This window comes from Dioscorea cayenensis, chromosome 10 (assembly GCF_009730915.1).
Source record: "Dioscorea cayenensis subsp. rotundata cultivar TDr96_F1 chromosome 10, TDr96_F1_v2_PseudoChromosome.rev07_lg8_w22 25.fasta, whole genome shotgun sequence".
NCBI classification, from domain to species: Eukaryota; Viridiplantae; Streptophyta; class Magnoliopsida; order Dioscoreales; family Dioscoreaceae; genus Dioscorea; species Dioscorea cayenensis.
The window spans coordinates 20,712,879-20,727,886 of NC_052480.1; the positions used below are offsets into that span (position 1 = coordinate 20,712,879).

At 39.0% G+C, this 15,008-nt stretch overlaps 1 protein-coding gene across 1 annotated transcript; it reads right to left on the reverse strand.

Moving 5' to 3' along the window:
* Positions 1–13,544: 13,544 nt before the first annotated feature.
* LOC120270353 (uncharacterized mitochondrial protein AtMg00810-like) lies at positions 13,545–14,147 on the reverse strand. The gene has a single exon (XM_039277353.1). The coding sequence runs from the start codon at positions 14,145–14,147 to the stop codon at positions 13,545–13,547; it is 603 nt and encodes a 200-aa protein (XP_039133287.1).
* Between the last annotated feature and the right edge of the window lie 861 nt (positions 14,148–15,008).

The following is a 15,008-nucleotide window of genomic DNA, read 5'->3' on the forward strand; positions in this document are numbered from 1 at the left end:
GATGAACGTAATGAAAAGTTTGGAATTCTGAGAGCCTACTGAGCTTTAATTCTGAAGACGCTCTCATTCTTGGCCTCTGCTACGATGAAGATATGATATATTTCAAGGAAAAGAAAATAACATCAGAGTTCGTAGAAAAAAAAATTCTCCAAAACCTACTAAAGAAAAGAGATGCTATTAAAACAACACTTCTTTAGCTTGTTTTTAGGAAAGGAGTTGAAAGAAAAACTTTGTTTGGCTTTTGGTGGTATATCTTTTGAGAACCATGCTATCTTCAAATACATCTTGTTCGATGCTAAATTGTATTATTGACAATGTACAAGACATACCTGGGTCGATATGTGTGGGTGTAGGCCACGCACAGATGGCTTATGGAAGGACATAGCACTAAATAGATAGCTAGCCAAGTGCATGCATGGCATTCTTAGAAGAAGATGAACACAAATTATCTAAGAAGCTGCGTTGTAGCACTAAACAGATAGTTAATTTTATAAGGCAATCGATACGGTGAAGAAGTTTTGGTTTGGGAGGACACCTCAGATAATATATTACCAAGTGCATTTCCTTATTGGTATGACTCGAGAATAAAAAGGTATTCAGCCATTGTTGTCTGTTTTTCAAAATTTCATTTATATATGAATGTTTCTGCTTATTACATTTAGTTTCGGTTTACTTTTATGAGTTTCCACTTACTTGACCAAATTCTGTTGATTGCTATATCTTTATGATTATTAAGCTTTATTTCAATTTGTTATCTCATGTTTTTACTTATTCAAGAGCTTGCACTACTAATTGTCCTAGGGTCACGTATGATGCGAACGCTAACGAGATGGTAATAACTATTATATATGATTTACATTTTCCTTTTTAAACAGAAACATTATATAATAAGCAAGAACAGCACAACATAAGAAAAAAGTCATATAGTTAAATGGAAACCCGTTATAGTAAGTGGAAAACAATTAGATTACGTGAAAACCCATACCCTTAAGTGAAAAGCTAATAAAATAGATAAAATACAAAACTTTGCTAGTTCACAGACATGGATACTTGGCTTATTGAGCCAACCATGTTCATCTTAGGTTAATGGTGAGCCTCCTTGATCCAAACATTGAATGACTTTGCAATGTTGGTATACATGTAACCCATCTCCCCCTTTGAATTAAAAGTTTAACCAGTGGGAGACATCAAATCTCTAACGTAATCACTAATTTGCTTCTGCTAGTGTGGTTAGTGGGGTCATTCACTGCATCGTCATATTCTTTGGTCATGCATGTTTATGTAATATCTTCTAACAAATATGGACCAGCATTACTCTTTCTTGAATACCTTGCCAAATCTAGTATTTACCTTCAAAGAATTTGTCTTTAAGTGTTGTAGGCATTATGCATCGGGGAATAAAGGAAAACCTTTGAGATGGAATATCATAGGTGAGGATAGACCAAATGAAACCAAATAGAAAAAAATAACATAACTCGTAAAGCATGAAATATAAGTAGAAACCTTTAACTTTTAATGGAATTATTGATTATTAAACAAAAAGGTTAATAGTTAAATAGGAAGTTGAGAGGTTAAATAAAAAAGGTTGCATATATTAAGCTAAAAGTTATTATGTTAAGCGAAATGAATTCTAATGAGTGAAAACCAAAAAATACATCAAATATCTCAAAAACATCATCTACGTAGTATATAAACACAAAGAAATGATAGTTATGACAGGAACGAGGAGCCCAAAGGAACATCCACCTCCCTTGATTTGTCTCAACAATATGGTTGATGCAAGTGCTATCGAATATGTGATATATGTGGTCCACATACAGAAAGTCTATCTTGAAATAAATAGGGCAAACCTTTTTTGTGTGCATCTGTTGTGGCATACTTCACTCTTACACGAGAAACTTTAACGACTCATTGCTCACATATCTTGGTTAGCAATGACTCCCAAGAAGTCAACTTGGTAAACTGTAGGAAGACGCCTCTCTCCCTTATATCTAGCAACTGACAAATGGATTGAAAACCTGCAGCCAAAGCGCCTTACACTGACATGGGTTAAACTACTTGGACTATGTAAAACATGTTTTTGAAAGAAAATAATAACAAAAGAATTCAAGGCAAAGATGGATATTTCTTTAAGCCTTACTCCATTGATGTTTGATGTTAACTTATCAAGGAAGAGATAGTCACTTTAGTAGAGGAAATGGATGGAAATAGGAGAAACTCACAACGAATGCTAGAAGAGAAGATAAATTTATCCCAACTAAATGGAAGCAAAAGAAAACAAAATGGAACTAAGGAAGAAGAATTAAGGTCAAGAAGCAAGTTCCTTTCTTTTATAAGTAAAAAGTACAAAAAGTAAGTGAAAAGATGGCACAAAGCTGTTGATGTGATTGATATCAGTATAATATTAAAAAAGTGAATGTGGTCAGCCTGGTTTTTTCCCTCCAAACACAAGGGCAAAATTGGAAATAGAAAGGAAGATAATTGACAGAGTAAGGCTAAAGGACTAATAAATAAATGCATTGAAAAAGGAGGGGTTGTTTAGGAAATTCAAATGTCATAGGGACTATTTGGGAAGTTTTAAAATTTTCAAAGACCGATAATTAATTTTTCCTAAAAACATTTGCAAGTCCATTTAGGGCTTCTCTTTTCTTGTGCTTATTAAATGTAGGCATTTTACAACTCACCAATTAGCATCAGAGCTAGGCTCGACGTATACCTCGTTTCTCTCTGTTAACCTACGAACGACAGTTTTGAAATTAAGGTATAGCTTATCTCAATCTTAGATAGTATTTATGAATGCTTCTTTTTATTTTTTTTCTCTCCTTTTTATATATTATTGTATTATCTTAACTAAGGAGATGTGTGTTTTGATTTCAATGATATTGTTTGAGGGAGTTCACAATTGAATTTTATGGGTAGTTGCATTATTCTGAATCAAACAAGGTTTTTTTTATTTTCAAAATCAATTTTTGAAAACTTTTCTCGAATGAGTTTTTTATTTTTAGATGTATTTACTTATTCTTTTTATTTCCAAAAATTTACCCTAAAGAATAGCTTTATACAACTTGTGGGATTAAAAATATACTCCCTGGAATTGTGTCGGTGAAGAGACACCAAGCAATATTTCGAATCACAAATGTTATTTTATTTATTTATTTTTATTGTTGTGGGCTCTACCATTCCTAATAGAAGCAAACCTCTATTATTGATTACCCCATATTAAAATCTTGGGAACCTCCGATTAAGAGTTCGAGTACAAGTAAAGACAAGTAAATTGCAAATTATAAATTTCACTATTTGTTTATTTCATATATATATATATACTCTTATTACATCTTTTTATATGTGAGCAGATAACTTATATATATATATCGTATATCACTGCTTGTGCCTCGCCACTACGTTGCATGCCTCATTGTTGCCTTGAGATGTATATCTCATTATCGCTTTAAAGTTTGTATACTTTCTAAAAGAATTTCCCGCTGCCTCTAGATGAGCATTCTTGACGTTTCTTCGGTATGAACATGTTTATCATTACTTCAGAACAAGCATTTTATTGTTGATTTGGGATGGGTATTTTGGTCATTGACTAACCTTTGGTGTTGATTCGGATAGAAAGAAATTAATGCTGCCTAAATACTAAGAAATATCAAGCATGACATATCTGCACAAATTTTAACTTTCCATAACAAATGACCGCACTGCAAGACAAGTCCTCATCGATCAACCACATGTTGATGCTATGTAAACTACTCTATATCAAGTTAATTTCCAAGCTTGGAGGCTAGAAAATCCACTTCTTACTTATTACTGAATAAGCACCATCCACTATATGAGTAATGCTATATAAAAAAAAATTTTTGGCTGAAATATTTGCACGACTGACGTGTACACCATTCTCTCTCTCCTATTCAGCCACTTTAAAAAAAAACAACAAAGCTTTCTTTTTTCCTTAATTCCTCTTTCTCACTTCGTCTTCTCCGGCTACTGAACTAGTCGCTCACACCCATTGCCACCAAGCTCATCGCTCATCATCGTTCGCCACCGACGGCGACGAACACAATGCGACGAGATTTAGCCTTAGGCAACGAGCACAGTGCGATGAAGTTCAGCTACCGGCTGATTGGCACAAGTTGGCCTAGGATAGCAACTTTTATTAAATGTTCTGCTAGAGGAACCCAGGTGGATTTCTTCACAATGATAAATTGATTCCATTAAACAACCAATTCAATAATAATAACAATTATATAAAGGAGATAATATACATAACACAACGATATATTTAGCTCTCCCTGAAAGAAAGGTAACATTACACCAAAAATTTGCCTCCATGGTTGCAGATAAATATGGTTTCCTTATTATCCAAAAAATTTAAATTTTCATTGCAACTAATAATAAACACTGTACTATGTTATTTTACTTTAAAAGGGGCTCATCATTTTAGAATACAAAAGAGATGAGGAAATTGTCCAAGGGTTACCAATTTTCTATTTATTTTTGGGTTAAGAAATTAAGAATGGGAAATGAGAAGCAGTAGAAAACAATCAAGTGAAAAGAAGCTGACACACTTTCAGGGGATGTTTCTCTTGAATAGCAAACGTCATTGAAGTCTAGGTGGATAAAAATGATGGCTCAAATGAATTTCATTCTTTGATCAAAAAGATGACAAGCTTTAAAGAAAATTTCCAACCATCGAATTTTAGAGGTGGTAGAGAAAACACAATCACATCAATCAAACAGTCACACAAAAAGACAGTGATTCGGCCAATTTGACTTAACATCCACCTTGGCGGCAGCCACGGTGAGCGGCGAGACGAGGTTGGTGGTGCATTGGTGATAGATTTGGATGGCATTAGAGAGGAGAGGTTTGGAGACAAAGAACAACAAGTGCGAACGATGAGTTTGGTGGCTGGCAAAGACGAAGTAAGAAAAAAAGAATTAGGGAAAGAGGAAAGTTTTTTTTTAAAAGAAAAAAAGTGGCTGATTAGGAGAGAGAGAATGGTGTACACGTCAGTCGTGCAAACATTTCGGCCAAAAATTTCATTTTATATAACATTACTCTCCACTGTATTGCTACTCAATTTTACGCCATGTATGTCATCATCCAACCCATAGATCTTCACATTAGCTTTGTCTTCTTGAGCCTTTGTGATAATCTATGCAAAATGCTTGGATTTTATTTTTTTATATCCATACTTACCATTTATTCATTCCCATGTGCATGGTGGGACCTATAAATTGAAAATTCTTCTTTATAATGAATCATGCATGTGAATAGTCATGCATATCACTGCAGGCTTCTCATTCCATAAGAATCTCTTTCATGGTGGGCCCTTTTTGATTTGTTTATCATGTTTATATTTTTTACTTTTTATTATTTTTTTTTTCAAAGAAAGACCTGGCAAGATGTATTAAAGGAACCGATGGAAATGTCGTGGCTCAACAGAATTCCACAAGCTGCGTTCAGTGAATGAACAAGCTACTTTAGCTATTGCATCGGCAGCTTTGTTCACCGAACGCCTAACATAACTACATCTGGCATTGGAGATAGAAGATAACAAAAAACTACAATCTGTAATAATAATACCCACCTCAGAGAACATTACTTCATGATTGTTGATGGCCCTAACCAAAACCTCAGAGTCAGATTCGATGAGAACATTGATATGTTGGTTGGCAGCTAGCAATTGGAGACCCTCCCGCATCGCCGGTGCTTCCGTTAACAAAACATCCTTACATCCGTTGAGAGGGATCCCCGCAGCAGCCACAACCAAACCATTAGGGTCCCTAAGAATCCATCCCAAACTAGATCTAAGGGAGTTCTGGTCCATAGCTGCATCAGTGTTCAGTTTAAGCCAACCCTGCGGGTGAGGGAGCCATGCCGATTGTATGGGGGTGAGCATATCATCTCTCTCAAGTATTTCCCTCCCCCTAGCCTCCTGTCACTTCTGAAGAAAATTTCAAGTATTGGACTCCGTATGGGCTGCAGATTGATCCTTTCCCCTCCATAACACATCATTTCTATGTTTCCCAATGGCAGAGCAGGTCATAGCTACTCTTTGATAAAGATCATAATTCAAGGTTTGGAGAAAACATCGAATGATTTCCCCCATTGTTGAGACAAAGACAAAATTGACCAACATTCTCATACAAATGGGCATTCCCATAAGATATGGACATTGATTCTTTAGCAATGCGGCATATGTGGCACATTGGATCAAGCTGAACACCTTTTGAGGTAAGTCTTGTCTTTGTAGGGAGACATCCGGTAATAACTCTCCATAAGAATTCTGATACAAAAGAGAAATATGAAGCTTCCATAAATTCTGCCAAGGAAAACCTGAAGTAGGGTCCTGATCAAGAATGATATGGTTTGTAAGCAACTGGTAAGCTCCTTTAACTCTATATATACCAGTCTTATCAGGACTCCAAAATAATGTGTCTTCAATTTCTCTTAGACTTAAAGGTATTTGTAGAATTAACTCTCTATCCCAGTAGTTGAAAGACCGTAACTTAGCAAGATCTCAATTCATACCATTATTCAGTACCCTTCCACCTTCCAATCTTCCATATCCCCCATATTTGATGTTGTTAACATTGGACATTGTTCATCCGGAAACTAGGCAGTGTTCCAAAGTGGAATAGACTGTCCGTTCCCCACCCTCCACCGAGCACCCTGCCAGTATTAGATCTTGAGAGGCTAATAGGCTGCTCCACATATAGCTCGGATTAGCTCCCCGCTTGGGCTCCAAAAATGATGAATTAGGAAAATATTTAGCCTTAAACACTTTGCTAGCAAGAGAGTTTTGCTGAGCAAGTAATTGCCATGCCTGTTTTCCCAAAAGAGCAATATGAAATTCATGCAAGTCTCTAAAACCCAAACCCCCTTGATCTTTCCCTCGGCATAATTGTGCCCATTTCATCTAGTGAATGCTCTTATCCTTACCCCTATTATTGCCCCAAACATAGGAGTTCATCATCCTTTGGATATCTTTACAAATAGATGAGGGTAGTAAATAGATTAACATGCAATGCTGAGGTATAGATTAAATAACTGATTTAAGCAGCACTAGCTTCCCTGCTCTAGATAAGAACCTAGCTTTCCAAGATTGTATTCTGTCCCATACCCTATCTCGAATGAAATGGAATGCTGATGCTTTCTTCCGACCAAGTCTCAAAGGAACACCCAAATACATGAGCTGACCAATCGTTTCTCGCACTTTGAAGAATGTCGGATACACCTTCTCTGATTGACATTTGAGTGTTGGTGCTAAACATAATGGTAGATTTTTGATAATTGATATCTAATCTTGAAGCCTGCCCATAGATGTTGAGGATTTGTTTCAACGTTTCTGTCTCCCCTCTCTCAGCCTGAAAGGTCAATAGACAATCATCTGCAAATAATAAGCTAGTGATTGGCGGGGCATTCCTTGCTATCATGTAACCATGAATGCACCCTCTTCTTTCAAAACTCCTTACCAGGCTAGTGAACCCCTCAGCACGTATAATGGAAGGAAATGGTGACAACGGATCGCCTTGCCAAATTCCCTTCCCCGGAATAAATACTTCAGCTACATGGGAACCCATAGAAATTCGATATGTAACTGTAGAGATGCATGTCATAATCAATTGAACCCAAGATGGAGGAAAATCAAGGGCCACCAACATACCCTAAATGAATGCCCACTCGATTCGATCATAGGCTTTGCAGATATCTATCTTCAAAGCCGTTGTTCCCACCCTTCCCTAAGTTTGTCTATGCATATAGTGCATCATCTCAGTCGCCACTAAAACATTATCTGAGATATGTCTACCCGGGATAAAAGCAGATTGATTATCAGAGATGATCCTACTGATGATACACTTCAACCGATTCACTAGCATCTTGCTCGAATTTTATATAAAACATTACACAATGCAATTGGACAAAATTCATGCATTCTTGAAAGGGAGTGAACCTTAGGGATTAAGACAAGAATGGTCTCATTGAGCACAGTTCGAAAGCTCTTATTCTGAATCCATCGAAGACAAGCCGTGGTAACATCAGGACCCAAGACATCCCAATAGTGCTGAAAAAAGCCGCATTGAGACCGTCTGCACCCAGGGCTTTATCTGGGTGAATACCAAAAACCGCTGTTTTAACATAAGTAGGGGTGAATTTAGTCAATAGTAACCTTTTATCATTTTTAGTAAGGCGAATGTCCATCCCATCTAAAATCAGGTCCGGATAGGAGGGCTTGGATTTGTAAACATCCTGAAAATAAGCCAGTATGGCCTCCTAAAGACCATTCTCCTTCGATCTCCAAATCCCCCGATCATCCTGGACACGAGTGATGGTATTTATCTTCCTGTGATGCTTGGGCATGAAAAAAAATTGGAATTTATGTTTCCTCCCTTTAGCCATAGTGACTTTGCACACTGCTTCCAGTGCATCTCTTGTAAATTTAATAGGTTGAAATATTGAGATCGGGTCAGTTCTAGTACTCGCTCACCCCTAACATTATCCTTCCCTCTACAACACATACATCTTCTTTTTACAAGCAACCGGTTTACTATCAAAATTGTTGGTCGATTCCCTCCCCAACATCGTAGTGCATCACTGCACCTCTCCAGCTTGTCCATTAGAGATGAGTCATGGAAGTTGCCCCAACTTTCCTGGATCACCACACGACACTCGTCTTCTAAGACCCATGAATTTTCAAAATGGAATCTATGAACCTGGTGAAAAGTGGGAGCCGCACAAGTGGAGAGGAGAAGAGGACAATGATCAGAGGAGATAAACCCCAAATTTGTTACCTTGTATGAGTGAAAGCCGATTCCGCCACTGCTGAGATGCGATGACCCGATCGAGCCGTACCGCCATTCGCGAATGAAGCCCATATCTCCTGCTCCCATGTGAATTGATAGCCCTCTATGCCTAAGTTCTCAAGTCCTGCCGCCCTGAGAGCATTACAGAAACCATTGATAAGCCAAGAAGGCTGAGAGTCCCCTCCCTTCTTCTCAGAATACTGTGAGATATCATTGAAGTCCCCTAACATAACCCACAGTATTACTTCTTGTGTAGATAATCTTCTTATGAGCTCCCAGCTCCCAGCCCTCAGCCCTCCGATGGTGCTCCGGCCTTCCATAGAACCCTGTACATTGGTATGGAAGGCAATGATCTTCCGAGACCATGACATCGATGTGTAGGTTAGAGTAGGAGAGTAGAGAAATCTTAATTGGCTTCTTCCAAAGAGCAACCAGCCTGCCACTTTGACCAATGGTCTCAACCGCGAATGCACCCATCAAAAGCTATTTGGGTGCGGACATAATCTGTTCGCCTTTGATTACACTTGGATTTTGATGATATACACTAAGCTGGGCTTATAGGATCTGACAAGATCCCTTAACACCTGAACTGCTCGAGGGTTGCCCAACCCTCGGCAATTCCAACATAATATTTTCATTGCTCATGGCGGGCCCGCACACCGGGACCAGCTACTTGGACCTGTTGCATACCAACAAGGTCATTGTTAGAAAGATCTATGTCATGAACCTCACTATGTGCATCTGATTCCCCAACATGGACATCGTACTGATGGCCCACACTAGGGATTTGGTCCGAGTCTGGACCCCAATTAAGATAGGCCCAATCCAACTCTGGGCCACCTTGTTTGGACTGAGTCGCCTCGGTTTAGGGTCCGATATAATCAGGTCCACCACTGGGTGTGTAAAATTTGTTGACCCACCCCCTTCAAACACACCATGCCTCTCAGCTATATTGCTAATAAGTGGAGGGCCATACCCATCACGAGCAGATACATTACTTTTCCCCATACCATCCTAATTGACTTCACCAGAACCCCATGCCTTGTCCTTCTTGGGATATGTGCCTACGTCAGATCGATCACCATCAACCCGTCGTTCCAGCTCATCGGACCGGTCGCCTCCTCTTTCACCTGACCTACCACCGACCTCGATCAATTATTTCTTACCATGGAATATTTGCTGAGACCGTGGTGGAGCTCGAAGCCAAGGCTCAAATACTTTACTTGAGGGATTGGTTGCTTGCTCTATAACTTGAACACAGAACTGGTCTCCATGACCTTGCCGGCCACAGCTAAAGCAAAATGTAAGTAGCCGCTCGTACTTGAAATCAATCCAGGACCAATTACCACCCTTTATCTTGAGTTTTATCCCTGAGCGTAGTGGCCGTCGAACATCAAGGCGGACACGAATCTGAAGAAACTTCTCCAAACTTCAACTATGTTCCGAGGATCGCTGTCAACAAACTCCCCAATAGCATTACCCAGACTTTTCATCACCCATTCTGAATTCAGGCCTAGAGGAACCCCATGCACCTGGACCTAGATATCAACAAAGTGAAGGTTCTCCTGATTTACTTGATAGGAATTCGAAACTATTTTGAAGAGCAAGACATCAATGTTGAAAGTCCATAGGCTGCCTTCCATCATTCTTTGGAAGTGCAGTATGTGGTAGAAAGTTATCATAAAGAAATTTGGGCTTAACTCCTTGAAGCTTACACCCTTCAAAGGCCTCCATAAGCTCGCAAAAGTGTGTTTCAAACCTATGAAATTGTATGATCTATCTGTGAGCAACCTACCCTACCACTATGAACTGAAGAACTTCAGAAGACTACTCAATCACCTCTCATGGTATTATGAGCCCCTCCTCACTTTCATCTTCAAGAGACAATCTATGGTATTGTTCTTCCATTAGGCAAGCCGGTATACCACTAAGATGCGAAGCATTTCCAACAAAACAAAAGTAGACAAACGGAAAAACCTTTCTTAGAAACCTTAAAAAACCGACAAACGAGCCAAACGAGAGACCTTGCGAAAAAGCAAGAGACCAATAATGGCATTGCTTTTGGATATAATATATATATACTGCCTCAATTTGATGAAGAGTTATAATTAATGGCTCCAATAATGGATGACTCTCTATGTGTCTGACCACAATTCAACCTCCCCAACACATTATTTTTCATATTAGCATCCTATTGCTCAAGCCATTTCTGATACAATTGATTATGTTTCTCATGGGCAACTAGCGTTTCTTCATAACCAGTCATAATTAGATCATCAGGCACTTCGTTTTGATTCCTATCATTATCTCATGAGATCATGATCACTATTATTTTTTTTTAGCCTCGTAAGTTTTTGGTAAGGTCATCTTTATGATAACTTCAATTGTCATCAGATTTGAGTTTTGAACTTCAAATGGGCAATGATGATGCAAGGTTATTTGCCAAATTATCGCAGATATCATTGATCCTCCGAATGTCCTCTATTCCAACATTTAAGAACACTTTTAAGACCCAACGTATCATCACCATCGTGTTGTAGTGGATCATTTAGGTCTTTATTTGAAGGATTATTATAGGGGGCATTTTTCTGAAACACTTGGAGGAGTTACACAATTCTCAACCTCTGCCATTTGGTAATCACTCTCCAATATTTCACCATCGTTGCTCTTTGAAGCCTAACCTATGTCTTCCACAGAAAAATCAACACTGTGAAGGCTCTCAACTGCCATATCTTCATTAAATTGTTTGCATGTGTCCATCTTTTCATGTTTTTTTTAAATCAAATCATGCATCAGCATCAATCCATCTTGCACATGTGACGAGGACTATTTCAGTAGCCTCTTTCGAATGAACTTTAGAACCTCCCACATGGGCTGCAACTCCACCAAGTTCTTTTTCGAATTAAATGAAAACATATGAATGATGGAGGATTGTGATCTTGAATCATTAAACTTCATTTCCAACTTGACACCCCATGAAAGAATAGCTTTCTCAGTAGGTGAGCCAGTAACATCGATAGCTCCCCCATTCTCCGAAACAAATACATCGCCACCCACATAAGCTGCTACAATAGTCATCAGAGCCTTATCAGCATCATGTTCCTCATTGAATATGAAAGCATCAATGTCACAGCCAATGGAAGTCTCTCGGGTACAGTGACCACCATCATCCTCACGATTATGATTACGTATGGTTTTGGTGTAGAGGGTCATTAACTGTTAAACACCAAGGGCTTGAGGCAAATCTTAGTTCCTTCATCTTTTCCATGAGAGCCTTGGCCTTCCTGGTTATGAATTCAGTCAAGTTCATGCCCCTCTTAGCCATTGTTTCTGGAAAAACATGAGAGGATTACAGCAGACTCAGGAATGTCTTCAAGAAGAATGTATAAAAAGGGGACCCGTAGAGCGCTTCTAGCAGTAGCAAAATAGAAACTGCTAAAAGAGATCGATATTCCTCATATTCACCCGAATTATCATCATCACAATCAGTAAACAACCCCAGTCTTTCAATTGCATTTGTAGTTCTTTGAAGGTCCTCCTCCTCGATAGCGTGCAGAATCCACCGAACAATATTTTCCATAGTTACCATAGGATTAGCAGCGATGAGCTGCTCACCAATGACACAAACAACGTCTGTGAGAACCTTGGCCTGCCTGGCATATGGCAGTTTCTGTTGAGACACCACCGAGTGGAGCAATTCTAACATCTGCCTTACACTCGCATGTGATCCTTCCACCTTTCGGCGCTTGAGCTTGAAAAATGAGGTCGCCAACGGGAGCTTGCATGTTCGGCATGTCGCCGCCAAACTATAAGCCTAGCTTAGTGAATGGCGACTACTCATCGTTTGAGTGTGTTCACTGTTACATGGAATTCATGGCTTCTAGTTAAGACATGAGGGCTCCAAGAGGTGCTGGCCTTGGTATTGTAGTCGACTTTGTTTAATTATGTAGAGATATATCAATTGCAATTGTAGAAGAGGAGAGAAAAGAAATAGATGAAAATGATCTTGTTTTCTCTTAAGTGATACAAAGACAAAGCTTACATACTTATAATAAGATAAATCAACACACAAAACAAGGATTCAAAATAAAGTAGATAAAAGCAATTAAGATAAGTAGGCTGATTTGCCATGCACGTACAAAACACTATGTACAAATAGTTGACATTCTTCTCATGCAAACGCTGAGTTATTGAACTAAGTCCTCAATGCTGAATTCATTCAATAGTCCACAAATCACTGTGCTCTGTCAGCTTCACACCAGACAAGTTTCTGCTCACATTCAACATCCTCCCTTGAGCTGAACTTCTTGATTCCCAGCTCATCTCTTAGACAGATAAATTTCTGATTCCCCAGGGTTTTTGCATATACCAGCTAACTGAACTTTTGTGCTACAATACTCCAGCCTAATTGTTTCATTAGCAATAAGACCACAAAGAAAATGGTACTTAATATCCATGTGCTTTGTTTTCCCATGCATTGCAAGATGTTTGGTAATGAAGATGGTTGCGCTATAGTCACACAACATGCGTGTAGGATCAGGCGAAAATACTCCAAATTCTTCCAAAACTCTTCTCAACCAAACAGCTTGGCATGTTGCACTAGTTGCTGCAATGTACTCCACTTCAGAAGATGATAAGGCAGTGCAGTATTGCTTCTTGGATTCCCAAGTGATAATACCCGAGCTGAGCTTGAATATACACCCAGAAGTGCTTCTTCGGTCATCCATACTCCCCGCCTAGTCGCTATCCGTATAGCCAACTAAATTAAACTCATGTGCATGAGTATAATGGATTCCCAAAGTCTGTATACCAGCAGCATAGCACAGGATGCGCTTGACAGCTCCTGGGTGTTGCATGGTGGGTTGACACATGAAACGCGAGACCAAACTGATTGCATAGATTAAATTGGGATGAGTGTGAGTTAAGTATAGAAGTTCCCCAACCATACTCCGGTACTTCACAGCATCTCCTTCAATTGTACCATCAGTTAGCTTCAATTTCTTATTGGCATTCATGTGAGTTGCCAAATGTTTACAACCTTCCATGCCAAACTTGTGCAACAGATCACCTGCATATTTAGTTTGTGATATAGTAATACCTTCACTGCTTTGATGGATCTCAAGGCCAAGAAAGTAATGAAGGATTCTGAGATCAGTTATCTCGAATTGATCAATCATATGAAGCTTGAAAATTTCAGTTTGTTGTGCGGAAGCTCCCATATAAATTATATCATCAACATAGAGACAAACGAACAACATTTCTGAGCCCTTTTCCAATCCTTTTATGCAATGTAGGTTCACTGATGCTTCTGCTAAAACCTTGTGCAATGAAGTGCTCATCTATTTTGCTATACCAAGCTCGAGGAGCCTGACGCAATCCATACAAGGCCTTGTTGAGCTTGTACATGAGGTTCTCCTTGCCTTTGCAAATGAAACCCTTTGGTTGGTGTACATATACATCTTCGTTTAGTTCACCATTGATGAAGGCTGATTTTACATCAAATTGAAACACTGGCCAACGTCGTTGTGCTGCAATCGCAAGGAAGACTCAAACTGTCTCCATCCTCACTACCGGAGCATATGTCTCAGTGAAATCAATACCCTCCTTTTGTGCATATCCCTTGACAATGAGCCTTGCATTGTGTTTGAGTATCCTCCCATCTGAGTGGTAATTAGTTCTATAGATCCACTTCATGCCGATTGCCTTCTTCCCTTTTCGGAAGCTCTGTGAGATGCCAGGTTGAATTTTTGATGTAGAGCTTCAATTTCTCTTTTTGGCTTCTCACCACTCAGGCTTGTTTACAGCTTCGGTGAATGTGTCGGGGTCTGAGATGTTTAAGACAAAAGAACAAGAGTTATAGATATCTTGTAAAGATCTATACCTCACAGAAGTATGTTGGTTTTCTTCATCTACATTTGGGTGAGAAATCATTGGTGATGTGTCTTCAACTTGCATTGGATTTGCTTCTTCCACTTGCACTTGTTCATGATCACCATCTTCAGTGTCTCAAGTCCTTCAAAGACAAACGTTTATTGATTGTGAGTTGGACTATCCCAAGGCCAGCTAGAATCTTCATCAAACTCCACGTATTTATTTATTGTTACCTTTGCCAGTAGCGGGATTAAAAAGCCTATAGGCTTTAGAGACAATGCAATACCCAATAAACACACACTTTACTAACTTGGGATCAAGCTTCTGTC

What these genes read in the sequence shown, in the direction of transcription:
- LOC120270353 (XM_039277353.1), bottom strand. Translation starts at nt 14,147, where the DNA reads ATGAGCACTTCATTGCACAAGGTTTTAGCAGAAGCATCAGTGAACCTA.